At 48.6% G+C, this 27,334-nt stretch overlaps 1 protein-coding gene across 1 annotated transcript in view; it reads right to left on the bottom strand.

Moving 5' to 3' along the window:
- Positions 1-19,479: 19,479 nt before the first annotated feature.
- LOC117249942 (BCL-6 corepressor-like) overlaps positions 19,480-27,334 on the bottom strand; it is a 34,121-nt gene continuing 26,266 nt past the window's right edge. Inside the window, exons 12-13 of the mRNA XM_033615832.2 lie at positions 26,357-26,540; positions 19,480-21,419 (exon numbers count right to left, since the gene is read on the bottom strand). Coding sequence (XP_033471723.2) covers positions 19,961-21,419; positions 26,357-26,540 — 1,643 coding nt within the window. The 3' untranslated portion in view covers positions 19,480-19,960. The remainder of the gene's footprint in view (positions 21,420-26,356; positions 26,541-27,334) is intronic.

The raw sequence follows: 27,334 nt of genomic DNA, 5'->3' as shown, positions 1-27,334 counted from the left end.
AGTAATCAGTTCTGATATAAATGTTCTTTTACTTTTTTTCTCCTCTCTTGACATCTTGCATGTTGTCTGGGCGCAACAGTCCAAAATGGCGGCAGCGCTACCGCAGCGCCCCTAGTGGCTGTTGGCAGATATTCAACGGAGCTTCGCCTCTTGGTATCCATGCTCTTTGACTAAAGGTCACCATGTGGTCTGAGAACTTTAATGACACCACAACATGTCAACAAATGCTTCTCTATAAATAATGTAAATGAGCCAAACAACAACAACAACAATAATAATAATAAGCTTTATTTACAACACAGCTACGGAGTGCTGTACAATAACACTAAACACAATTAACACACATAAGAAGAGTAAAACAGTAACAGGTCCTAAATCAGGTGAAAGACACACGAGACAAAGTTAGCATCGAGCTAATAGCTCATCAACAATAATAATAATAACAACAATCATAATAATAATAATAGTTCATATAACACGACAGAGAGAATTAACTCCAGCAGGAGGCGCTGTGGTCGCATGACATCAGCTGAACTGCACCATCAGTCTGTGGTGCCTTCACTGTCAGTTCATTTAGCCTCCTGTGTGTGTGTGTGTGTGTGTGTGTGTGTGTGTGTGTGTCCACGGTAACCATGGTAACAGTCGTCTAACAGCCAGCAGGATTCAACTGTGAAACTTACAGAGGTCCTTAAACACATCGTCATCATACATCAGCTGCAACAGCAGAGGGCGCCTTGACACTGCAGCTGTTTGTTCTTACACTGTGTTTGTTTTTTGTTGTTACACTGTTTGTTTATTTTTACACTGTGTTTGTTTGTTTGTTTGTTTGTCTTTGTTTTTACACTGTTTGTTATTACACTGTGTTTGTTTGTTTTTACACTGTTTGTTATTACACTGTGTTTGTTTGTTTTTACACTGTTGTTTGTTTGTACACTGTTTGTTATTTTTACAGTGTGTTTGGTTGTTTTCCACTATGTGCGTATATATATATATATATATATATATATATATATATATATATATATACGCACATATATATATATATATATATATATATATATGTGCGTATGTATATATATATATATATATACATATTCATATTTGTTTCACTGTTTGTGTTATTTTTTTTTTTTTTTAGATATTTTTGTACTGTTTTATTTGTTTGTTTGTTCCTACATGATGTTTTTTAAAATGTTTTCATTGTTTGTGTTTTACTGTGTTTTTTATTTCTAATTAAAAAAATTGTTATCCCACTGAGCAAGCTGACGTCATGGTCCGACGTAGAAATGACGTTTCCATCGGGTGCAGAATGAAAGTTTTTACGTCTTTTTTGGACGTTTAGTTTTGACGGCTACAGGACGTCTGTACAAGGTTAAAATATGGTCCAAAAATGGTTGGTATGGATGTCCTCTCGACGTCTTATGTGGACCAAATTTGGACGTAATTTTTATCTTTGATTTTTGGCATACCAGAATATTCATAATATCAATATTTCTCACACAGTATAGACTTAAAGCTGCAGAGACTGTTGATGGTTTTAAAATGAGGCTCAAGACTCATCTTTTTAATCAGGCTTTTAACTGATCTCTTTATTTATCTATTTTAAATTCCTCTTATAACCGATTTATCTATTATCTATTTTTTATTTATTTTTTATGTTCTTACCATTCCTCTTTTTACGTTCTTATCTCATTTAACCTTTATCTTTTGTTATTTTAGTTATAGGTTTTAGTTTTGATGCATTTTATGTCTCTGTTTTAGATCATTCTTACCTAGCTATTAACTCAATTTTATGAGCTAAATAGCTTTTTGTTTATTTGGTTCATTTTATATCTTTTATCCTATCCTACTGTTTGAGTCCCTCAGTTTTTAGCTCCAGTGTTTCCTCATGGGGGCCTCCCACACTGAGAGTTGTTCCTGGTCTACCGATGGGGATGCCGTCCCGTGGACAGCTCTGACCTGGGTGGCTGAAGGGCACTGCACCTCGGTGTGGAGCCTCCTGTCTGCCCGGGTCGGGGTGGTCTCTACGGCGGCGCTCCCTGTGGCTGTGGACCGTGGGCCCTCTCAGTGTGGACGGCCCCCAGAGGTGGCTTTTTCCTCGCCTCGGGTCTCTGTGCTCGGCCATGTCTCTTTAGTGATAGCTAGTGTGTGTGTGTGTGTGTGTGTGTGTATTTACGTATCTCTATGTGGGGTGGGAGGGTTGGTTTTCTGTTTTGGTTCTTTGTTGTTTTTAACCTCTGTGAGGCACTTTGTGTTACTGTTGTATGAAAAGTGTCATATAAATAAAGTTGATTTGATTTGATTTGATTAAAATAGCAATAAAAATAATATTACCCAGCAATTGTGTGGAGATTAAGATATGTTTTCAAAAATTCATGATTTTGATTGTGGCCATTTTGGGAAATGAGCAGAAAAAAAGGTTGCTCCTGATCCCGCACCCATACATACCTCATATGTCCAGATTGGATAATCCAATCAAATGTTATAACAGTCACCATATTTTGCTAAGGCCGGTGGGGGGTTGGGAACTGCCAACACCCCCTAGAGGCCAATTTTTAATATGACTGCTTGACACTCGAACCAAAATTGTTCTATAGACCCTTACCTTCACATTAGAAGTGAAAACGAAACTTTCGCATCAATTTGAAAAGTGTCTAGGCACCCCACTACAATACATTCAGAGCTGCCGCAAGTCTCCTACAGGGGCGTGGCGCTGAGTGGGGTATCTCGCTTTATCCAATATCTCTGCTAATATTACTAGCTAACGTTTATTACTAGTTAACGTTACTAGCTAACGTTACTAGCTGACGTTACTAGCTAATGTTACGAGCTAAAAATACTAGCTAACGTCGGAGTTTGTTTGACTGTCATCCTTCCCTCCTGCTGCCCTGTGTAAACTGTCTCACCCTTTTTTATCACAGCGTCAAAAGGTGTCGTCACCTGATGCTTCTGAAACCGTGGTCAAAGGGTATCTCCATGTGTTGTCATGTGTCTGTATGTGACGCTGAATAGGGCTGACGGAGCGTCGTATCTGATGATTTTTAAAACCCGCCTTGGCCTTCGACCCAGTATAAGACATTGACTCTCTTTGTTTTATTGCTTTTATTGTATGATTGTTGTTTCTACTTGTGTCATATTGTACTTTGTAGTTGTATTTTATTGTTTTGATTCATTGTGTTATTGTTTGTTTTTATGTCCTATGGTTTAATATTGTATTTATTCTTGATGCACAGCACCTTGTTTCAGCTGTGGTGGTTTTTAAGGTGCTTACGAAATAAAGCTGGATGGCAGATGGGAGTGAGACCGTGCCGAGTGGCGACATGAAGGAGGACAGGACGTGACGGAAACAGATGATCTGACCCAACACGTCACATATTTCAGCTCAGGCTACTTGTGATGCGCTACATGTGATGTGCTAGATGTGACACGCTACATGTGACATACTACATGTGACATGCTACATGTGACATGCTACATGTGATGCGCCACATGTGATGCGTTACATGACATGCTGCATGTGACGTGATAAATGTGACGTGCTACCTGTGACACGTTACATGTGACGTGCTACATGTGACATGTTATATGTGATGCGGTAAATGTGATGTGCTACCTGTGACATGCTACATGTGACGTACTACATGTGACACGATACAGGTGACATGCTACATGTGATGTACGACATGTGACATTCTACATGTGACATGCTACATGTGACACACTACATGTGACGTGCTACATGTGATGCGCTACATGACATGCTACATGTGATGCGCTACATGACATGCTACATGTGACGCGCTATAGGTGAAGTGCCACATGTGACATCCTACATGTGACATGCTACATGTGACACACTACATGTGATGCTCTACATGACACGCTACATGTGATGTACTACATGTGACACACTACATGTGATTCTCTACATGACATGCTACATGTGATGTACTACATGTGACACACTACATGTTATGCTCTACATGATATGTTACATGTGATGTACTACATGTGACACACTACATGTTATGCTCTACATGACACGCTACATGTGATGTACTACATGTGACACACTACATGTTATGCTCTACATGATACGTTACATGTGATGTACTACATGTGACACGCTACATGTGACATGCTACATGTGATGCGCTACATGACATGCTAGGTGAGGAGGAGAAAGGAAAGAGGAGAGGAGGAGAGAAAGAAAAGAGGGGAGGAAGAGAAAGGAAAAAGGTGAGGAGGAGAAAGGAAAGAGGGGAGGAGAGAAAGTAAAGGGAGAGGAGGAGAGAAAGGAAAGAGGAGAGGAGGAGAGAAAGGAAAGAAGGGAGGAAGAGAGAAAGGAAAGAGGAGAGGAGGAGAGAAGAGGAGAGGAGGAAGAGAAGGGAAAACAGTGAGGAGGAGAAAGGAAAGAGGAGAGGAGGTGGTTAATTGATTTCCTGTTTTCCTCCCTGAAAAGAGAGACAGAGTGTTTGGCAGCGAAGCGTGAAGAGTGTGTGTGTGTGTGTGCGTGCGTGCGTGTGTGTTTCTGTGTGTGTGTGACCTTGTCTGACTGTGAGAGAGACACAGACCCGGTGCAGTGGGCGAGCGAGTGAATAGGGAGCGGGGAGCCTTGAAACCGTCCTGACGCTCGACATCAGAGACATGAACCTTTTTCTTCTTCTCTCTTTGTGTCACTTGTCTCGTTGTGTTCACACTATCTCCCCCCACCTCTGACCTCTGACCTCTGCTGTAAACACTGACCCACCTCCATGTGACAGATCAAAGGCAGATCTACGGCAGCTCATTAGGATCAATATTAATAATAATAATCAGAGTGTAAATATAAGTTTTTGTAACTGCTTATTTTGTTGAAAGTCACAGGGGGCGGAGCCTATCCCACCTGTAAAAGGCGGGGTTTACCCTGGACAGGTCACGATAGAGACAGACAACCATTCACACTCACATTCACACCTACGGACAATTTAGAGTCACCAATTAACCTGCATGTCTTTGGACTGTGGGAGGAAGCTGGAGCACCTGGAGGAAACCCACGCTGACACAGGGAGAACATGTCGGAGCACCTGGAGGAAACCCACGCTGACACAGGGAGAACATGTCAGAGCACCTGGAGGAAACCCACGCTGACACAGGGAGAACATGTCAGAGCACCTGGAGGAAACCCACGCTGACACGGGCAGAACATGTCGGAGCACCTGGAGGAAACCCACGCTGACACAGGGAGAACATGTCAGAGCACCTGGAGGAAACCCACACTGACACAGGGAGAATATGTCGGAGCACCTGGAGGAAACCCACACTGACACAGGGAGAACATGTCAGAGCACCTGGAGGAAACCCACGCTGACACAGGGAGAACATGTGGGAGCACCTGGAGGAAACCCACGCTGAAACAGGGAGAACATGTGGGAGCACCTGGAAGAAACCCACGCTGACACGGGGAGAACATGTGGGAGCACCTGGAGGAAACCCACACTGACACAGGGAGAACATGTGGGAGCACCTGGAGGAAACCCACGCTGACACGGGGAGAACATGTGGGAGCACCTGGAGGAAACCCACGCTGACACAGGGAGAACATGTCAGAGCACCTGGAGGAAACCCACGCTGACACAGGGAGAACATGTCGGAGCACCTGGAGGAAACCCACGCTGACACAGGGAGAACATGTCAGAGCACCTGGAGGAAACCCTCACTGACACAGGGAGAACATGTCGGAGCACCTGGAGGAAACCCACGCTGACACAGGGAGAACATGTCGGAGCACCTGGAGGAAACCCACGCTGACACAGGGAGAACATGTCAGAGCACCTGGAGGAAACCCACGCTGACACAGGGAGAACATGTCAGAGCACCTGGAGGAAACCCACGCTGACACGGGGAGAACATGTGGGAGCACCTGGAGGAAACCCACGCTGACACAGGGAGAACATGTGGGAGCACCTGGAGGAAACCCACACTGACACAGGGAGAACATGTCAGAGCACCTGGAGGAAACCCACGCTGACACAGGGAGAATATGTCGGAGCACCTGGAGGAAACCCACACTGACACAGGGAGAACATGTCAGAGCACCTGGAGGAAACCCACGCTGACACAGGGAGAACATGTGGGAGCACCTGGAGGAAACCCACGCTGAAACAGGGAGAACATGTGGGAGCACCTGGAGGAAACCCACGCTGACACGGGGAGAACATGTGGGAGCACCTGGAGGAAACCCACGCTGACACAGGGAGAACATGTCAGAGCACCTGGAGGAAACCCACGCTGACACAGGGAGAACATGTGGGAGCACCTGGAGGAAACCCACGCTGACACGGGGAGAACATGTGGGAGCACCTGGAGGAAACCCACGCTGACACAGGGAGAACATGTCGGAGCACCTGGAGGAAACCCACGCTGACACAGGGAGAACATGTCGGAGCACCTGGAGGAAACCCACGCTGACACAGGGAGAACATGTCAGAGCACCTGGAGGAAACCCACACTGACACAGGGAGAACATGTCAGAGCACCTGGAGGAAACCCACGCTGACACAGGGAGAACATGTCGGAGCACCTGGAGGAAACCCACGCTGACACAGGGAGAACATGTCGGAGCACCTGGAGGAAACCCACGCTGACACAGGGAGAACATGTCGGAGCACCTGGAGGAAACCCACGCTGACACAGGGAGAACATGTCGGAGCACCTGGAGGAAACCCACACTGACACGGGGAGAACATGTCAGAGCACCTGGAGGAAACCCACGCTGACACAGGGAGAACATGTCGGAGCACCTGGAGGAAACCCACGCTGACACAGGGAGAACATGTCGGAGCACCTGGAGGAAACCCACGCTGACACAGGGAGAACATGTCAGAGCACCTGGAGGAAACCCACGCTGAAACAGGGAGAACATGTCGGAGCACCTGGAGGAAACCCACGCTGACACAGGGAGAACATGTCAGAGCACCTGGAGGAAACCCACACTGACACAGGGAGAACATGTCAGAGCACCTGGAGGAAACCCACACTGACACAGGGAGAACATGTCAGAGCACCTGGAGGAAACCCACGCTGACACAGGGAGAACATGTCAGAGCACCTGGAGGAAACCCACGCTGACACAGGGAGAACATGTCAGAGCACCTGGAGGAAACCCACGCTGACACAGGGAGAACATGTCAGAGCACCTGGAGGAAACCCACGCTGACACAGGGAGAACATGTCAGAGCACCTGGAGGAAACCCACGCTGACACAGGGAGAACATGTCAGAGCACCTGGAGGAAACCCACACTGACACAGGGAGAACATGTCGGAGCACCTGGAGGAAACCCACGCTGACACAGGGAGAACATGTCGGAGCACCTGGAGGAAACCCACGCTGACACAGGGAGAACATGTCGGAGCACCTGGAGGAAACCCACGCTGACACAGGGAGAACATGTCGGAGCACCTGGAGGAAACCCACGCTGACACAGGGAGAACATGTCGGAGCACCTGGAGGAAACCCACACTGACACGGGGAGAACATGTCAGAGCACCTGGAGGAAACCCACGCTGACACAGGGAGAACATGTCGGAGCACCTGGAGGAAACCCACGCTGACACAGGGAGAACATGTCGGAGCACCTGGAGGAAACCCACGCTGACACAGGGAGAACATGTCAGAGCACCTGGAGGAAACCCACGCTGAAACAGGGAGAACATGTCGGAGCACCTGGAGGAAACCCACGCTGACACAGGGAGAACATGTCAGAGCACCTGGAGGAAACCCACACTGACACAGGGAGAACATGTCAGAGCACCTGGAGGAAACCCACACTGACACAGGGAGAACATGTCAGAGCACCTGGAGGAAACCCACACTGACACAGGGAGAACATGTCAGAGCACCTGGAGGAAACCCACGCTGACACAGGGAGAACATGTCAGAGCACCTGGAGGAAACCCACGCTGACACAGGGAGAACATGTCAGAGCACCTGGAGGAAACCCACGCTGACACAGGGAGAACATGTCAGAGCACCTGGAGGAAACCCACGCTGACACAGGGAGAACATGTCAGAGCACCTGGAGGAAACCCACGCTGACACAGGGAGAACATGCAGACTCCTTCCAGAAGGGCTCCGCCACCCTGAGTTTGGACCAGGAACCCTCTCACTGTGAGGCGGCAGTGCTAACCACTGCATCAGAGTGCCAGTGCATAAGGTGTGTCTTTGTGTTGCTGTCTGACGCTGAAATCACTGACAGAGCAATGGTATGTGACGAGTTGGGAGACCGGTTCATGTATGTGACCAGTTTTCTAGGTGCAGTAATGTGATCGCTGGATTGTCGGGGTCGCTTAGTTATGAAAATCACGCCAAACTCCCCTGACACACAGACACCGCGACAGTGGAGGATTCACCCCCCCCTCTGAGGGAAAAATCAGAGACGTGGACTCGTCCTCAGGTGTCTGCAGATTCACGGACGGACGGAGTGTCGACTGGCGCTCGGATGGCGGCGCACACACACACACACAAACACACACACACACACACACACACAGCGCTGTGTACACAGACAGACTATTCATCTTCCCTCCACCAACATCAATAAATGATGGCTGCTCTCTCTCTGTTTAAATATTCATCGGCAGCGCTGCTCGTCTCGCTAAACAGCCAGACGACACACACACACACACACACCCATGTATGCACACACACACACACACACGCACACACACACACTCCCTGCGACGCATTAGCAATTCAATCCGTCGGCGCTCGGCAGCCCCACACACACACACACACACACACTCACGGTTACACACTTAGTGTACACACACACTGATGGAAAACACACACAGAGAGACAGAAAGGCGCGGCGGCAGCTCCGTTTATCTCTGCTTAAAGGAACAGTCCGCCATGTTCCACCATGGCCCCACCGTCACAGCAGGGACACACTGTGGTTAGCCTAGCTTAGCATCAAGACTGGGGGCAGGGGGAGGTGTTAGTGTAGCTCCATTAACAAGCTAATGTAATTTACCTGTTGTATCTGTACAGTGCTCAGTACGGAGGCTGAGAAGTGTCAGTATTAGTTTATTTAACGTGTAATCTGTAAATAATAATAATAATAATATATTTATAGAGCACTTTACATCAAAGTGCTGTACAGGTGAATTTAGTAAAAACACAAACACAATTTAAAACAGGACACCTTTGGGACACACAGACAACCACTCCCCTGAGAGCGAAGAGACCATGCGGGCAAATAAAAATCAACAACTTCTGTCAGGTAAGAAGGTGCCAGTCCATTTAAAATTTTATATGTCATTAACAGCACCTTAAAATCAGCTCCAACTTGGACAGGACGCCAATGAAGAGAGGCCAACATGGGAGTTATATGTTCATATCTAGATGATCCAGCCAGAATACGAGCTGCCGCATTCTGCACCATCTGTAGACCATGAAAACTCTCCTTAAGCAACCCTGATAAAAGAACATTACAATAATCCAGCATAGATGCCACAAAAGCATGGATAAGGGTCTCAGCATCTTTCAGTGAGAGGACAGATCTAACTTTTGCAATTTTTCTGAGGTGAAAAAGGCTACCCGTGTCACCTCCTTTACATGCAGGTCAAATAAAAGGGTCTGATCAAAGACCACACCAAGATTCTTTACCCTGTCCTTGCAATGAATGACGCAGTCATCAAGAGACAGAGTAAAGTCATCAAACTGGTGGCTTAATTTTGCTGGTCGAATAGCTAACATCTCAGTCTTAGCTGGATTAAGTAGCAGAAAGCTAGCTGATAGCCAGGTCCTCACAGCAGCCAAACAGGATGTAAGTTTGTCCGAATCAGATCCATTCCCTGCAACAACAGGCATATAACTTTGCAGGTCATCGGCATAGCAATGAAACCGAATCCCAAAAGAGCGCATGATCTGACTTAGTGGTGCCAAGTACAGTGAAAACAACCGTGGACCCAGGACGGAGCCCTGAAGGACCCCGTGCCTAACAGGACAAGAATCAGAAGACATGTTATTGTAGAAAACACATTGAGATCTTTCTGACAGGTAAGATCTTAACCATTTGAGCACCTGGCCTGAAGTGCCAACATAATTTTCAAGTCTCCCCAAAAGTATACAATGATCCACTGTGTCAAATGCAGCGCTGAGGTCCAACATCAAGAGAACAGCTGTTGAGTCTGAGTCTATGGCTAGTAATAGGTCATTTACAACTCTTGTAAGTGCTGTTTCTGTAGAATGATTTGGGCAGAAAGCAGACTGTAGTGGCTCCAATAAATCATTTAGTGACAGAAATTTTAAAAGTTGGATTGAGACCACGTTCTCAAAGACTTGTGATAAAAAGGCCAAATTCGAGACAGGCCTGTAGTTTACCAGAGAGTTTGGATCTAAATTTGTTTTTTTCAATAAGAGTTTAACCACAGCAGTCTTAAAACATGCTGGAAAGACCTCACTGACGAGCGAAGAATTAAGGAAAGCTAAAACATAGAATCCTAATGTTGACCATAGCTCCTTAACAGCCCATGCTGGCAAAGGGTCCAAAGAGCAGGTAGTACTTTGCACAGCCATAACAACCTCAGTGCGATCAGCCAAAGAGATAGACTCAAACTCAAAAAACCTTCTCCTACAAAACTCGCAAGTGACAGGGGTATTCTAGATCTGATGTCCTCTACTCGATGATTAAAAAACTCCAGAAAATCCTGCGCAAATGTAAAATCACCTTCTACTGAAATGTCTTAACATATCTGCAAATAAACAAATTAAAAATCTATAAATACATTTAATAATTTACAACTAAATGAAAAACATTTGTGAATATTTACAACTTTCAAACAGATATTGTGAATCTATTTTTTCGCTTGTGAATTTACATTTTACTTTTTTTTTAAACTAATCTGTGCAGTTTCTGTATTTGTAGTCCTGTTTCATATTAGCGTTTACACTTTTATTTTTTGTATTTATGGAAACTATTTTTTATTTACAGATTTCACATTAACACACAGATTATCGATCTGTTCACACAAATAATGCTGACATAAATCTGTCTCCGTAGAGGTGGCTAGGCTAATGCTAGGATAACACAAATGATTATGACAGTTAGTTACAACTAGCTAGCATCATGTTGGATGCTAAATGTTTGTTGTTGTAGCATAGCACTGACCAGGTAGATTTGGCACAAATGTTCACAGTGACTACGATAAACTGATTTAACATTAGCTGTCAGAGGTCAAAGGTCACTGTGAGCTCGTCTGTCTGATTTTAGTAAGATGATGTTTCCGTCTGCCTCTGTGAGTGTGTTTTATATTTACAGACTTCACATTGACATCAATAATCTGGACACAAATGTGTCTCTGTACATCAGAGGAGGTTTGTTCAATATCTGTCACAGTGTCTTCGACTTTAATTAGAACATACACTGATAAATAACGCAGACGATCCTCAGTCAGACCTGTGGTGATGTTACTGACGTGACGCCGTTCAGACACGATGAAGTCATGATGGATCTGCTGCATTTTATTTTGAAAGTCTCAGAGGAACATGAGTTTCCTGTGTGAGCAGAGAGGTGTTTGTGCCAATGTCTCTTTTCCTTTTCACTCGCCCACATTTATTATCCTGCTGTGTATGTGTGTGTGTGTGTGTGTGTGTGTGTGTGTGTGTGTGTGTGTGAATGACTCATCCACACACACACACACACACACACACACACTCAAATCTGGATGAAAGAGTGTGGGCGAGCGTTGGAGCAGACAGACAGACAGGACACAGCATCATGAATGAGTCTGACTCTGTTTCACATTACAGGAAATAGTCTGTCCCACTTTTTACACACACACACATACACACACACACACAGACACACGCATCCCAGCATGCCCCGCAGCCGCCACGCAGCTGCAAACTGTGGAACCAGGAGCGGATCTAAACGAGTTAGCTGCTAATGAGAGTCCGTCTCTACTGGGCTAGCTGCTAAGAAGAGTTCATCTCTACTGGGTTAGCTGATGAACGACAAAGATGGCGTCCCCAGTGCAGACGCCTGTTACAGCAGCTCCTGCTCACCGCTGAGCTTTTTTCAATTTCTTTTCATTTAACTTTCTTATTTGGAGTTTTTTTTCAGATAGCTAGCTAGCACATACGTTCTGTTTTGTTATGGAGACGAAGACCGCTCTCTTTATAGCTGTCTTTCTCCCATTTTGCTATGAATATGATCGTGTGCGGGGACCCGGCGCCCAGCCGTGCCTCCATTGTTTACACCCGGGACCAGCTGTTAGCGCTGCGTCACACCGCGGTGTGGCCCGAGGAGAGGCATGACATTCCCGGCGAGCTGCGGAGAAGGAGACGGGGAGTGCAGTGCCGACAACGGAGGAGACAGTACAAACCCGTCCTCCCGTCCGTCGTTATGGGGAACGTAAGGTCGCTCCCCAACAAGATGGATGAGCTGTCGGCGCTGACTCGCCATCAGAGGGAGTACCGGCAGAACAGTGTGCTGGTGTTTACCAAGACATGGCTGAATGCGGAAGTACCAGACACGATCGCCGCGCTGGATGGATTCCAGCTCATCAGACACGACAGGACAGCGGGCAGCAGTAAGAGGAAAGGAGGGAGGCTGGCTGTGTTTGTGAATGATAGATGGTGTAACTCTGGGCACATCACTATCAAGGAACAACATTGCTGCAGGGACATTGAGCTGCTGGCTGTTGGCATGAGACCATATTATCTACCCAGGGAGTTTTCTCATGTCATTATGGTAGCAGTGTATGTCCCCCCGTCTGCTAAAGCTGAGTCTGCTTGTGACGTTCTCCACTGTTACAAGTAGGCTGCAAACACAGCACCCTCAGGCCCTCCTTCTGATCTCTGGGGACTTCAACCACACCTGTCCATCCACCACCCTGCCCACCTTCACCCAGTATGTTTCCTGCCACACCAGAGACAATAAAACACTGGATTTATTTTATGCCAACACCAAGGAGGCATACCACTCACCCCCCCTGCCCCCCCTGGGAAGAGCTGATCACAACTTGGTTCATCTTCTGCCTGTCTACAGACCTCTGATGCAGAGAGAACCCAGAGAGGCCCTGAAAGACTGCTTCGAGGCCACTGTGTGGGAGGTACTCAATGATTCCCATGGAGAGGACATTGACAGTATGACATCATGCATTACGGATTACATAAACTTCTGTGTGGAAAACACCGTACCCACCAGGACTGTACGCTGCTTCTCCGACACCAAACCCTGGATTACTCCAGAGTTAAAAGCTCTCCTGAAGGAGAAGCTGAAAGCTTTTAACTCTGGAAACAAGGAGGAGCTGAAGGCAGTGCAGAAGGAGCTACGGAGAAACATCAGGCGGGAAAGGAAGGATATAAAAACAAGATGGAGGAACAGCTGCAGCAGAACGACATCAGCGGAGTCCGGAGAGGTCTGAAAACCATCTCAGGACACAAACAGCCAGACTCCCAGGCCAGAGGCGACCAGCAGTGGGTGAATGATCTGAATCTGTTCTTCAATAGATTTGATCAGTCTGCCCCTCCCCTGGCCCAGACATCACGGCTGCAACCCCCCTCATCCTCACCTTCACCTTCCCCCCACCTACACTCCTGGCACATTGCTTCAACACCTCCCCCACCAGTCTGACTCTCCTTAGCAGCTAGCCCAGTAGAGAACATGTCAGAGCACCTGGAGGAAACCCATGCTGACACAGGGAGAATATGTCAGAGCACCTGCAGGAAACCCACGCTGACACAGGGAGAATATGTCAGAGCACCTGGAGGAAACCCACGCTGACACAGGGAGAATATGTCAGAGCACCTGGAGAAAACCCACGCTGACACAGGGAGAACATGTCAGAGCACCTGGAGGAAACCCACGCTGACACATGGAGAATATGTCAGAGCACCTGGAGAAAACCCACGCTGACACAGGGAGAATATGTCAGAGCACCTGGAGAAAACCCATGCTGACACAGGGAGAACATGTCAGAGCACCTGCAGGAAACCCACGCTGACACAGGGAGAACATGTCAGAGCACCTGGAGGAAACCCACGCTGACACAGGGAGAATATGTCAGAGCACCTGGAGAAAACCCACGCTGACACAGAGAGAACATGTCAGAGCACCTGGAGAAAACCCACGCTGACACAGGGAGAACATGTCAGAGCACTTGAAGGAAACCCACGCTGACACGAGGAGAACATGTCAGAGCACCTGGAGAAAACCCACACTGACACAGGGAGAACATGTCAGAGCACCTGGAGGAAACCCACACTGACACAGGGAGAACATGTCAGAGCACCTGGAGGAAACCCACACTGACACAGGGAGAACATGTCAGAGCACCTGGAGAAAACCCACACTGACACAGGGAAAACATGTCAGAGCACCTGGAGGAAACCCACGCTGACACAGGGAGAACATGTCAGAGCACCTGGAGGAAACCCACACTGACACAGGGAGAACATGTCGGAGCACCTGGAGGAAGCCCACGCTGACATGGGGAGAACATGTCAGAGCACCTGGAGAAAACCCACGCTGACACGAGCAGAACATGTCAGAGCACCTGCAGGAAACCCATGCTGACACAGGGAGAATATGTCAGAGCACCTGGAGGAAACCCACGCTGACATGAGCAGAACATGTCAGAGCACCTGGAGAAAACCCACGCTGACACAGGGAGAACATGTCAGAGCACCTGGAGGAAACCCACGCTGACACAGGGAGAACATGTCAGAGCACCTGGAGGAAACAAACACTGACACAGGGAGAACATGTCGGAGCACCTGGAGAAAACCCACGCTGACACGGGGAGAACATGTCAGAGCACCTGGAGGAAACCCACACTGACACAGGGAGAACATGTTGGAGCACCTGGAGAAAACCCACGCTGACACGGGGAGAACATGTCAGAGCACCTGCAGGAAACCCACACTGACACAGGGAGAACATGTCGGAGCACCTGGAGGAAACCCACACTGACACGGGGAGAACATGTCAGAGCACCTGGAGGAAACCCACGCTGACACGGGGAGAACATGTCAGAGCACCTGGAGGAACCCACGCTGACATGGGGAGAACATGTCAGAGCACCTGGAGAAAACCCACGCTGACACGAGCAGAACATGTCAGAGCACCTGCAGGAAACCCACGCTGACACAGGGAGAATATGTCAGAGCACCTGGAGGAAACCCACGCTGACATGAGCAGAACATGTCAGAGCACCTGGAGAAAACCCACGCTGACACAGAGAGAACATGTCAGAGCACCTGGAGGAAACCCACGCTGACACAGGGAGAACATGTCAGAGCACCTGGAGGAAACCCACGCTGACACAGGGAGAACATGTCAGAGCACCTGGAGGAAACCCACACTGACACAGGGAGAACATGTTGGAGCACCTGGAGGAAGCCCACGCTGACATGGGGAGAACATGTCAGAGCACCTGCAGGAAACCCACACTGACACAGGGAGAACATGTCGGAGCACCTGGAGGAAACCCACACTGACACGGGGAGAACATGTCAGAGCACCTGGCGGAAACCCACGCTGACACGGGGAGAACATGTCAGAGCACCTGCAGGAACCCACGCTGACATGGGGAGAACATGTCAGAGCACCTGGAAAAAACCCACGCTGACACGAGCAGAACATGTCAGAGCACCTGCAGGAAACCCATGCTGACACAGGGAGAATATGTCAGAGCACCTGGAGGAAACCCACGCTGACATGAGCAGAACATGTCAGAGCACCTGGAGAAAACCCACGCTGACACAGGGAGAACATATCAGAGCACCTGGAGGAAACCCACGCTGACACAGGGAGAACATGTCAGAGCACCTGGAGGAAACCCACACTGACACAGGGAGAACATGTCGGAGCACCTGGAGAAAACCCACGCTGACACGGGGAGAACATGTCAGAGCACCTGGAGGAAACCCACACTGACACAGGGAGAACATGTTGGAGCACCTGGAGAAAACCCACGCTGACACGCGGAGAACATGTCAGAGCACCTGCAGGAAACCCACACTGACACAGGGAGAACATGTCGGAGCACCTGGAGGAAACCCACACTGACACAGGGAGAACACGTCAGAGCACCTGGAGGAAACCCACGCTGACACGGGGAGAACATGTCAGAGCACCTGGAGGAACCCACGCTGACACGGGGAGAACATGTCAGAGCACCTGGAGAAAACCCACGCTGACACGAGCAGAACATGTCAGAGCACCTGCAGGAAACCCACGCTGACACAGGGAGAATATGTCAGAGCACCTGGAGGAAACCCACGCTGACATGAGCAGAACATGTCAGAGCACCTGGAGAAAACCCACGCTGACACAGAGAGAACATGTCAGAGCACCTGGAGGAAACCCACGCTGACACAGGGAGAACATGTCAGAGCACCTGGAGGAAACCCACGCTGACACAGGGAGAACATGTCAGAGCACCTGGAGGAAACCCACACTGACACAGGGAGAACATGTTGGAGCACCTGGAGGAAGCCCACGCTGACATGGGGAGAACATGTCAGAGCACCTGCAGGAAACCCACACTGACACAGGGAGAACATGTCGGAGCACCTGGAGGAAACCCACACTGACACGGGGAGAACATGTCAGAGCACCTGGCGGAAACCCACGCTGACACGGGGAGAACATGTCAGAGCACCTGCAGGAACCCACGCTGACATGGGGAGAACATGTCAGAGCACCTGGAAAAAACCCACGCTGACACGAGCAGAACATGTCAGAGCACCTGCAGGAAACCCATGCTGACACAGGGAGAATATGTCAGAGCACCTGGAGGAAACCCACGCTGACATGAGCAGAACATGTCAGAGCACCTGGAGAAAACCCACGCTGACACAGGGAGAACATGTCAGAGCACCTGGAGGAAACCCACGCTGACACAGGGAGAACATGTCAGAGCACCTGGAGGAAACCCACACTGACACAGGGAGAACATGTCGGAGCACCTGGAGAAAACCCACGCTGACACGGGGAGAACATGTCAGAGCACCTGGAGGAAACCCACACTGACACAGGGAGAACATGTTGGAGCACCTGGAGAAAACCCACGCTGACACGGGGAGAACATGTCAGAGCACCTGCAGGAAACCCACACTGACACAGGGAGAACATGTCGGAGCACCTGGAGGAAACCCACACTGACACGGGGAGAACACGTCAGAGCACCTGGAGGAAACCCACGCTGACACGGGGAGAACATGTCAGAGCACCTGGAGGAACCCACGCTGACACGGGGAGAACATGTCAGAGCACCTGGAGAAAACCCACGCTGACACGAGCAGAACATGTCAGAGCACCTGCAGGAAACCCACGCTGACACAGGGAGAATATGTCAGAGCACCTGGAGGAAACCCACGCTGACATGAGCAGAACATGTCAGAGCACCTGGAGAAAACCCACGCTGACACAGAGAGAACATGTCAGAGCACCTGGAGGAAACCCACGCTGACACAGGGAGAACATGTCAGAGCACCTGGAGGAAACCCACGCTGACACAGGGAGAACATGTCAGAGCACCTGGAGAAAACCCACACTGACACAGGGAGAACATGTCAGAGCACCTGGAGGAAACCCACGCTGACACAGGGAGAACATGTCGGAGCACCTGGAGGAAACCCACGCTGACACGGGGAGAACATGTCAGAGCACCTGCAGGAAACCCACACTGACACAGGGAGAACATGTCGGAGCACCTGGAGGAAACCCACACTGACACGGGGAGAACATGTCAGAGCACCTGGAGGAAACCCACGCTGACACGGGGAGAACATGTCAGAGCACCTGGAGGAACCCACGCTGACATGGAGAGAACATGTCAGAGCACCTGGAGGAACCCACGCTGACATGGGGAGAACATGTCAGAGCACCTGCAGGAAACCCACGCTGACTCGGGGAGAACATGTCAGAGCACCTGAAGGAAACCCACGCTGACACAGGGAGAACATGTCAGAGCACCTGGAGAAAACCCACGCTGACACAGGGAGAACATGTCAGAGCATCTGGAGGAAACCCACACTGACACAGGGAGAACATGTCGGAGCACCTGGAGGAAACCCACGCTGACACAGGGAGAACATGTCAGAGCACCTGGAGGAAACCCACACTGACACAGGGAGAACATGTCGGAGCACCTGGAGGAAACCCACGCTGACACAGGGAGAACATGTCAGAGCACCTGGAGGAAACCCACGCTGACACGAGCAGAACATGTCGGAGCACCTGGAGGAAGCCCACGCTGACACGGGGAGAACATGTCAGAGCACCTGGAGGAAACCCACACTGACACAGGGAGAACATGTCAGAGCACCTGGAGGAACCCACGCTGACACGGGGAGAACATGTCAGAGCACCTGGAGAAAACCCACGCTGACACGGGGAGAACATGTCAGAGCACCTGGAGAAAACCCACACTGACACAGGGAGAACATGTCAGAGCACCTGGAGGAAACCCACGCTGACACGGGGAGAACATGTCAGAGCACCTGGAGGAAACCCACGCTGACACGGGGAGAACATGTCAGAGCACCTGGAGGAAACCCACGCTGACACAGGGAGAACATGTCAGAGCACCTGGAGGAAACCCACGCTGACACAGGGAGAACATGTTGGAGCACCTGGAGGAAACCCACGCTGACACAGGGAGAACATGTCAGAGCACCTGGAGGAAACCCACACTGACACAGGGAGAACATGTCAGAGCACCTGGAGAAAACCCACGCTGACACAGGGAGAACATGTCAGAGCACCTGGAGGAAACCCACACTGACACAGGGAGAACATGTCAGAGCACCTGGAGAAAACCCACGCTGACACAGGGAGAACATGTCAGAGCACCTGGAGGAAACCCACACTGACACAGGGAGAACATGTCAGAGCACCTGGAGAAAACCCACGCTGACACAGGGAGAACATGTCAGAGCACCTGGAGGAAACCCACACTGACACAGGGAGAACATGTCAGAGCACCTGGAGGAAACCCACGCTGACACGGGGAGAACATGTCAGAGCACCTGGAGGAAACCCACGCTGACACGGGGAGAACATGCAAACTCTGCACAGAGGGGCTCCCTCCTGGGGTCGAACCAGGAACCCCCTTACTGTGAGGTGACAGTGCTAACCACCACACCATCGTGCCGTCTATCGATAATATCCAGTTAGCCGGAAATATTTACAATGCTAACAGGATTCAGATTAGTAGTATTGGTAATATCCAATTAGCTCCAAACAATTATAATGCTAACAGGTGTAAAGAAACTGCTAGCAAAAATAGCTTTGACTCTTTAGAGCTATTGGAAACAGCTGTGATGCTAACACATATAGAGACACTTGACTGTAACCCTGTATGATGCTAACAGGTATGTGACACAGCTAACTCATTGTGAAGCAGCTCGCTGGGAGCCTCTGTGATGCTAACAGTTATAAAGTCCTGTTACTCAGTAGCTAATCTTTGTATTGAAAGTCAAATTGGACGACGTTTTCTTTGTTTATTGGACAATAAATAGTTTGGTGAGGAAATACAACAGGAAGTAGAATACAAAATGACATACAGAGCGAACAAACAATGTCCCGACCAAAGAAGCACGTGACAGGAACTGTATCTTATTTACACAAGACTCCATGTACAAAGGCCAGATTTAACAACAGTGACGTCTGTCCTTAATAAATAAAAAAGACGCATATGTGCAGTGTACAAACAGCACACAGCGTACCATTACAGTCTGTCCACAGGGGACGCTCTATATGTCCACAGAGGACGATCTGTCTGTCTCAGTGTCCAAACATGGTCTTCACACAATTACAGCATTCACATGTACATTTCAACAGTTTGTGTAAAATCGTTGATTTTGTTATCAATGGAGTTCTGAACTATGGTCAACAGCAGCTCAGCAGACTCCTCAAAGTCTTATACAGTCAACTGGATTCTTGTTTCCTTGGTTACACTGTGATGTCATGACCTTGTTTTAACCCTGGCGCCCTTTGCGGTGATTTTCCCTTGCTCTTTCTTAACATCTCTGTGGATGGCACCTCCCGCCACCTTCATCCCCAGGTCCCTGATGTGGACTCTGACATTACCCAGGTTCCTCTGCCAGGCAGCGTCCATTTTTATGGTCTTACCTCCATCGTCGTGGGTGTTGCAGGGGTTAGCTTCTCTTTTGGGAGCTGTGCCGGTACTGCCCACTCTCTTTATTCCGTGGCATTCCCACTTGTTAGCATCCACTGTAGCATTCAGCTTTGCAGGGCTGGAGATCCCAGCGTTCTGACTTTGCAGTTGTTGTGGTTCCCCAACGCTTCCATCAACCAAAGCACCTGGTTTTGTAGAATCAGAAACCTTGTCAGTCTTACTCCCGTGACTCTGTCGTTTCCACGCGTTAGCATCCACAGCACCATTAGAGTTAGCAAGATTAGCAGTGTTCTTACTGGGTATCCACTGTGGTTCTGACAGGGCGGCGTCCACCTTGGCATCAGAGGTCACAGCGTTCCTACTGCGCAGTCGCTGTGGTTCCCACATGCTAGCACCAACTGCCAGGTCGGACTTGAACAGAGTGTTCACAGTGGATCTGTTTCCTGGATTTTGGTTCTCCCAGGAGCTCGAGTCCATCTTAGAATGAGCGATCCCAGGATCCTTACTGCGATGGCGTTGTTGTTCCCACATGCTGGAGTCCATCTTAGAGTCCGGATTAGCAGGATTAGGGATCCCGGTGTTCTTACTTTGTTGTCTTTGTGGTTCCCACATGTTCGAGTCCATCTTAGAGTCCGAATGAGTCAGATTGGTGATCCCAGTGTTCTTACTCCGTAACCTTTGTGGTTCCCAGACGCTGGCGGTCACGGTCATGTTTGGCTTTGCAGGTATTGCAGCGTTCTTACTTCCTAACTGTTGTGGTTCCCAAACACTAGTGGCCATTTTGGTTTCCATTTTAGCTGCTGGAGCAGAATATCCCAGGTTTTTAAATTCTTTGCACTGTCCGGACTCTGCCGTCCGGTTTTGAAACACACTGTCCACTTTACCACCGGCTCCTGTCACCCCCTGTCGCTGTGGTACCAGCAGTGGTGGGAAGCGTTGTACCGGTCTTTGTGATGGTCTTGATATTGGTGGTGGGGGCGGCGTTGGAGGTGGCGAAGCCTCCAGCAAGTCCCAGCGACTGTCCACAAACTCCAGGGAGGAGCCAAGCATACCGGCCACCTCGGGGGTGGCTTCCACCAGCTCCAAAGGGTCCTTGACGTCCGGCCTGAAGGACACCAGCTCCTGTTCATCAGGACCCGTCAGGAGCTGAGACAGGGACGCCTGCCGGTAGAACTCGTCCTCAGGGATGGACTGCACGTTGAGCTGCGGGAAGAGACGCCGGAAAGACCGAGACGTCATCCGTAGTCGACCCAGGACGTCAGCAAGGAGGAGCCAGTTCCTGGGGCTGGAGGGAGGACACACAGAGAGAAAATACAGGACGTCAGTATGTCTTCCATTCTGGTTACACCTCTGACAGGATAAATGTGAAGATTATGTTCTGACCAAAACATGTTCTGTGATGTCACAGTGACCTTGACCTTTAACCAACAATTTCTATGTGGTTAATTGTTGAGTCCAAGTGAACGTTTGTGCCAAATTTGAAGAAATTCCCTCAAAATGTTCTTGAGATACCACATTCAGGAGAATGGGATCGTCTGAAAGACCTTATTTCAAGTTGTCATTGAGAAACTGCGTTTATGAGAATGTGACATCTGTCACATTCTAAGCAGTTCGTCATTGATTCCACATGGATGCTTGTACCAAATTTAAAGACATTTTCTTTATTTGTTGTTGAGATAGCGCATTAACAAGAATGAGATGAGCACAAGGTCACAGTGACCTTGACATTTGACTACCAATATCTAAGTAGTTCATTGTCGAATCCAAGTGGACGTTTGTGCCAAATTTGAAGAAATGTCCTTAATGTGTTCTTGAGATATACTTTTACAAGAATGAAACTGATGCAAGGTCACAGTGACCTTGACCTTTGACCACCAAAATCTAATAAGTTCATTGAGGCGAAGTGAACATTTGTGCCAATTTTGAAGACATTCCCTTAAGGTATCCTAGAGATATGGGGTTCAAAAGAATGAGACAGATGCAAGGTCACAGTGACTTTGACTTTTGATAACCAAATTCTAATCAATTCATTGTTAAGTCTATGTGGACGCTTGTGCCAAATTTGAAGAAATTCCCTCAAGGTGTTCTTAAGATGCCACATTCAGGATAATGAGATGGGTGCAAGGTCACAGTGACCTTGCTCTTTAACCAACAAATTCTAATCAGTTCATCGAGGCCAAGTGAATGTTTGTGCCAAATTTGAGGAAATTCCTTTATGCCGATCTTGAAATATCATATTCACAAGAATGAAACAGATGTAAGATCACAGTGACCTTGACCTTTAACCAACAAATTTGAATCAGTTGATTGTCGAGTCTGAGTGGATGTGTGTGTCAAATATGAAGACCCTCTTTCCAGGTTTTATTGAGATACTGCGTTTACAACAATGAGATGAACAGAAGGTCACAGTGACTTTGACATTTGACCACCAATATCTAATTAGTTCATTGTCAAACCCAAGTGGATGTTTGTGCCAAATTTGAGGAAGTTCCCTCAACGTGTTCTTGAGGTATCAGGATCATGAGAATGAGACAGACTCTGGTCTCAGCTGTCATGGAGACGTAATAAGACCTGATCTGAATCTAAACGTCTCACTGATCAGGTGAATACTGTCCAACATGGATCGCTCAGAGACACAGGACGACTCACTGAGGACATCAGACACGGTTTCAATAAGGAGACATTACAGAGGACAACACAAACATGAGACCTGTGTGAGGACGGAGATTCACGGATTCGCGATTTAAAGATGGCTGCTGTGTTTGATCAGAGACATTCAGTCTGTCTCAGAGGGACGAAGACACACAGATGGCCTGTCTCCTGCTGCTGAGGACAGCGTCCACATCGACAGAGTTGTTATTGATTCACAATGTCTGTCAGTGTGTGTGTGTGTGTGTGTGTGTGTGCACACGTCACTGTGTGTGCATGTCAAGGGCGGATGAGGGTTTAACACACACGGCGGCGGCGGACGAGGCCACATGTTGCTTTAAAGCCGGCTGCTGCTGGAATGTTAAACAACCAGTGTGTGTGTGTGTGTGTGTGTGTGTGTCAGTACCCGGTGGCCTTGCACCTGGGAGGAGCCATTAATACCACATCAGACACAGAGGGAAAAAAAACAGAGCGGCAGAAGAGGAGGAGGAGGAGGAGGAGGGGGGGAAGCGTCAGGGGAGGAAGACGAAGTGGAAGCCAATTAGCCGCGTCGCCACGGCGATGCAATCCTCGTTAACGACCTCTCCGTCTGTCCTGCCTTTATCTCTCCCAGCGTCTCCTCCCCAGAGGATCTTTTCTCTCCCTCCTCCGCCGCCTTAATTGGTGTGTGTGAGTGTGAAAGGAGGCGAAGTGTTAAAACAACACTGAGGGAACGTGTGAGTGTGAACGACAGGAAGAAAAGACAAAGTGTGTGTGAGTGGGTGTGGCCTGTGTTGGGTTCGTCAGCTCTGATTCAGTCTCACACTGAAAAATTTCACACACAGATTTATAAAAGCTGATGTTCTGGGTTCTTTTAGATCATGTAGAACCCTGCAGAATGTTGAGCAGGGGAAAATATTCAATGTCATACCGGCGGGTGGTGGTGCACCTTCAGGCTGCCGCCCTGAGGACCCACCACCCTAAGGGATCAGTACCGGGGTCGGGTGCACTATGAGGTGGGCAGCAGGTATATGGGTCTGGTCTCTGGGGACGTGGAACATCACCTCTCTGGTGGGGAAGAAACCGGAGCTGGCGCAGGAGGTGGTTGGGTTCACCTATATATACGGCACTGGTTCAGGAACCAAACTCCTGCCTGTGATGAGAGGTGGCAGGTGGTGTGGGGATGCTCGATGCAGGCCCAATTTTCACATCATGTTACTCGCGTAAGTTTTATTGCTAGAATATTTTGAGTTGACTCGCGTAATACGCGTGTAAAATCGCTAAATCCATGAATGAACTTCCTCCGGTACTTTCTCTGTGTTACACGTTCCTGGAGGATCGGAATGCTCTAACCCTAACCCTCATGCCACTCGCTTTATTCACAGCTCTCTATTTACATCATTCGCGTTGCATCCATTGCCCCCCTGGCAGGAATTCACATCTAATCATGTCTTTAATGTTGATTGGCTATCGCCGCGCGAATTGGTCCCCGAAGTTCAGAGTTTTCAACTCTCATGAATTCACATATTCCACATCCATTGCGCTGTCCGTCAGGATTTCGTGTCTAATTGCGTCTTTACTTTGACTTTACACATAATTTACTTCCGCAAATTGTTTTATTGGCACCTGGTGTGAATGCAACATCACAAGTCCCTGGCCAGTCACTGACAGTCACTGAGAGGAGGTCTCTGACTGGTGTCTGTGCTTATGCACTACACAGTACCTGGCCTTTTTGGAGTCTTTGGGCAGTGTCCTGGAAAGGGTACAGACCAGGGACTCTATAGTTCTTCTGGGGTAATTCCAACGATCACGTGGGCTACAGTGGAGAAACCTGGAGGGGTGACTGGGAGGAACAGCCTACCTGACCTAAACCCAAGTAGTGTTTTGTTATTGGCCAATCATGAATCAGCCACCATGTAACAGACACCATGTTTGAGGTTCATAAGTGTACCTGGTACCAGAACACCTGAGGCCAAAGATCGATGATTAACTAGAGAAGAGCAGAGCTGTAAACTGATCACCACCTGGTGGTGAGTTGGATCAGATGATGGGGGAGGCTGCCGGACAGACCTGGTAAACCCAAACATGTATTGAGGGTGAACTGGGAAAGTCTGGCTGAGAACCCCGGTCCATGAGGTCTTCAACTCCCACTTCCCAGGTTGGGGACATGGAATCAGAGTGGTCCATGTTCAAGCCTCACTGTGTCGGCAGCTGCTTAAGTTGTGGTTGGAAGGTTCACAGGTATCAGGTATACTGATACCCAGCCCTAGTCAGGGTTAGAGAAGGAATATCAGGGCAAGCCAATCAGAGGCAGAGTAGAGTGGGTCATGCCTTACATCCTTTAATACTCCAACATTTACTCCTGGTCCCTTCAGGTCCTTTAGTCCTACTATGTTTAACCCCGGTTCTTCAGGTCCTTTAGTCCTACTATGTTTAACCCCGGTTCTGAAGGTCCTTTAGTCCTACTATGTTTAACCCCGGTTCTTCAGGTCCTTTAGTCCTACTATGTTTAACCCTGCTCTCCTCAGGTCCTTTAGTCCTACTATGTTTAACCCCGGTTCTTCAGGTCCTTTAGTCCTACTATGTTTAACCCCGGTTCTTCAGGTCCTTTAGTCCTACTATGTTTAACCCCGGTTCTTCAGATCCTTTAGTCCTACTATGTTTAACCCTGCTCTCCTCAGGTCCTTTAGTCCTACTATGTTTAACCCCGGTTCTTCAGGTCCTTTAGTCCTACTATGTTTAACCCTGCTCTCCTCAGGTCCTTTAGTCCTACTATGTTTAACCCCGTTCCTTCAGGTCCTTTAGTCCTACTATGTTTAACCCCGTTCCTTCAGGTCCTTTAGTCCTACTATGTTTAGCCCCGGTTCTTCAGGTCCTTTAGTCCTATTATGTTTAACCCTGGTTCTTTAGGTCCTTTAGTCCTACTATGTTTAACCCCGTTCCTTCAGGTCCTTTAGTCCTATGTTTAGCCCCGGTTCTTCAGGTCCTTTAGTCCTATTATGTTTAACCCTGGTTCTTTAGGTCCTTTAGTCCTACTATGTTTATCCCCGGTTCTTCAGGTCCTTTAGTCCTACTATGTTTAACCCCGGTTCTTCAGGTCCTTTAGTCCTACTATGTTTAATCCTGGTTCTTTAGGTCCTTAGTCCTACTATGTTTAACCCCGGTTCTTCAGGTCCTTTAGTCCTACTATGTTTAACCCCGGTTCTTCAGGTCCTTTAGTCCTACTATGTTTAACCCTGCTCTCCTCAGGTCCTTTAGTCCTATTATCTTTAGCCCCGGTTCTTCAGGTCCTTTAGTCCTATTATGTTTAACCCCGGTTCTTCAGGTCCTTTAGTCCTACTATGTTTAACCCCGGTTCTTCAGGTCCTTTAGTCCTACTATGTTTAACCCCGGTTCTTCAGGTCCTTTAGTCCTACTATGTTTAACCCTGCTCTCCTCAGGTCCTTTAGTCCTATTATCTTTAGCCCCAGTCCCTTCAGGCCCTTAGTCCTACTATGTTTAACCCTGGTCCCTTTGGTCCAACACCTTTGATCCAGAATATGTTTGACCTCCCACCTTTAGTCAACCCTTCTGTGTTTGGTCTTTTGGACTCACCCCTGGGACAGGGACACCTGGATGTTGTAGCAGGGGAGCAGCGGTCGGTCGGACAGTTCAAACTCAAACACCTCCCTCCTGGCACATTGCTCCTCATCTTCATCCTCCTCTTCATCCTCCTTGTCCTCCTCAGGCCCCGGAGGGTCAGCAAGAATGTTATACTGTCCCCCTTCACTGGATGGTTCTGTAGAGACACAAAGAGTGTGGATATTCTTAATGAAACTCAGTGTTCTCTGAAGTTCTAGTTGGTTTAGCAGTGGTTAAGTTAGTCATGATTAGATGTAGTTCTTTAGCCCTGAGTGGGTGAGTAATAGTTATTAAAGGCGCACCACACCAAATCAACTTCAAAGAAGTAGTGGGAACAAAGGCTGACTGATTTGTTGCCTCGTGTCTTCTGTGTCTCGACTAAAAAGTTGCACCTGACTACAGCCAACAGCCGACTAGCATGTACGTTCTGCGCCTGCATGACAGGAAATACCAGCAGGTGGCGGTAGTCTGTGTTTGTCATTCAGAAAGGGAAACAGGAAGAATCTATTGGTACTTCTCAAGGTCAAGGAAGGATCTGTCAACGGCTGAATTTCAAGGAGGCTACCTCACCAAATCCCACCATAGTCCTCTGAATTCTACCAAGGACAGAGTCCTTTCTTTGGGTCATTTGTGGGAACTGAAGGTGGGGCCTCTTCGGTGACGCACACCTGGGCACTCGCCAGCCTGTTCCAATGTGTGATAACCAATTCTTAAGACGGAGTCTTGGCTCGTCTCTTTAGCACCCGACTTGGACGGACCTGTCCTACCAAGGAATCATGCTTGTCTTCAAGAAGCACTGTGGGAAGACGTTGACTGGTCTGAAGTGCATGTCTGTTGAGCATCCAACTTAAAACTAACTTCACTGAGGTGAGGCGGCTGCGGCTGGTTTAACAGTAGACCAAAGTGGACCCTCGTGGACCTAAGCGGATGACGACATTAATATCACGTGGA

Source organism: Epinephelus lanceolatus, chromosome 24 (genome assembly GCF_041903045.1).
Source record: "Epinephelus lanceolatus isolate andai-2023 chromosome 24, ASM4190304v1, whole genome shotgun sequence".
NCBI classification, from domain to species: domain Eukaryota; kingdom Metazoa; phylum Chordata; class Actinopteri; order Perciformes; family Serranidae; genus Epinephelus; species Epinephelus lanceolatus.
This window is presented reverse-complemented; position numbering and strand designations above follow the sequence as displayed.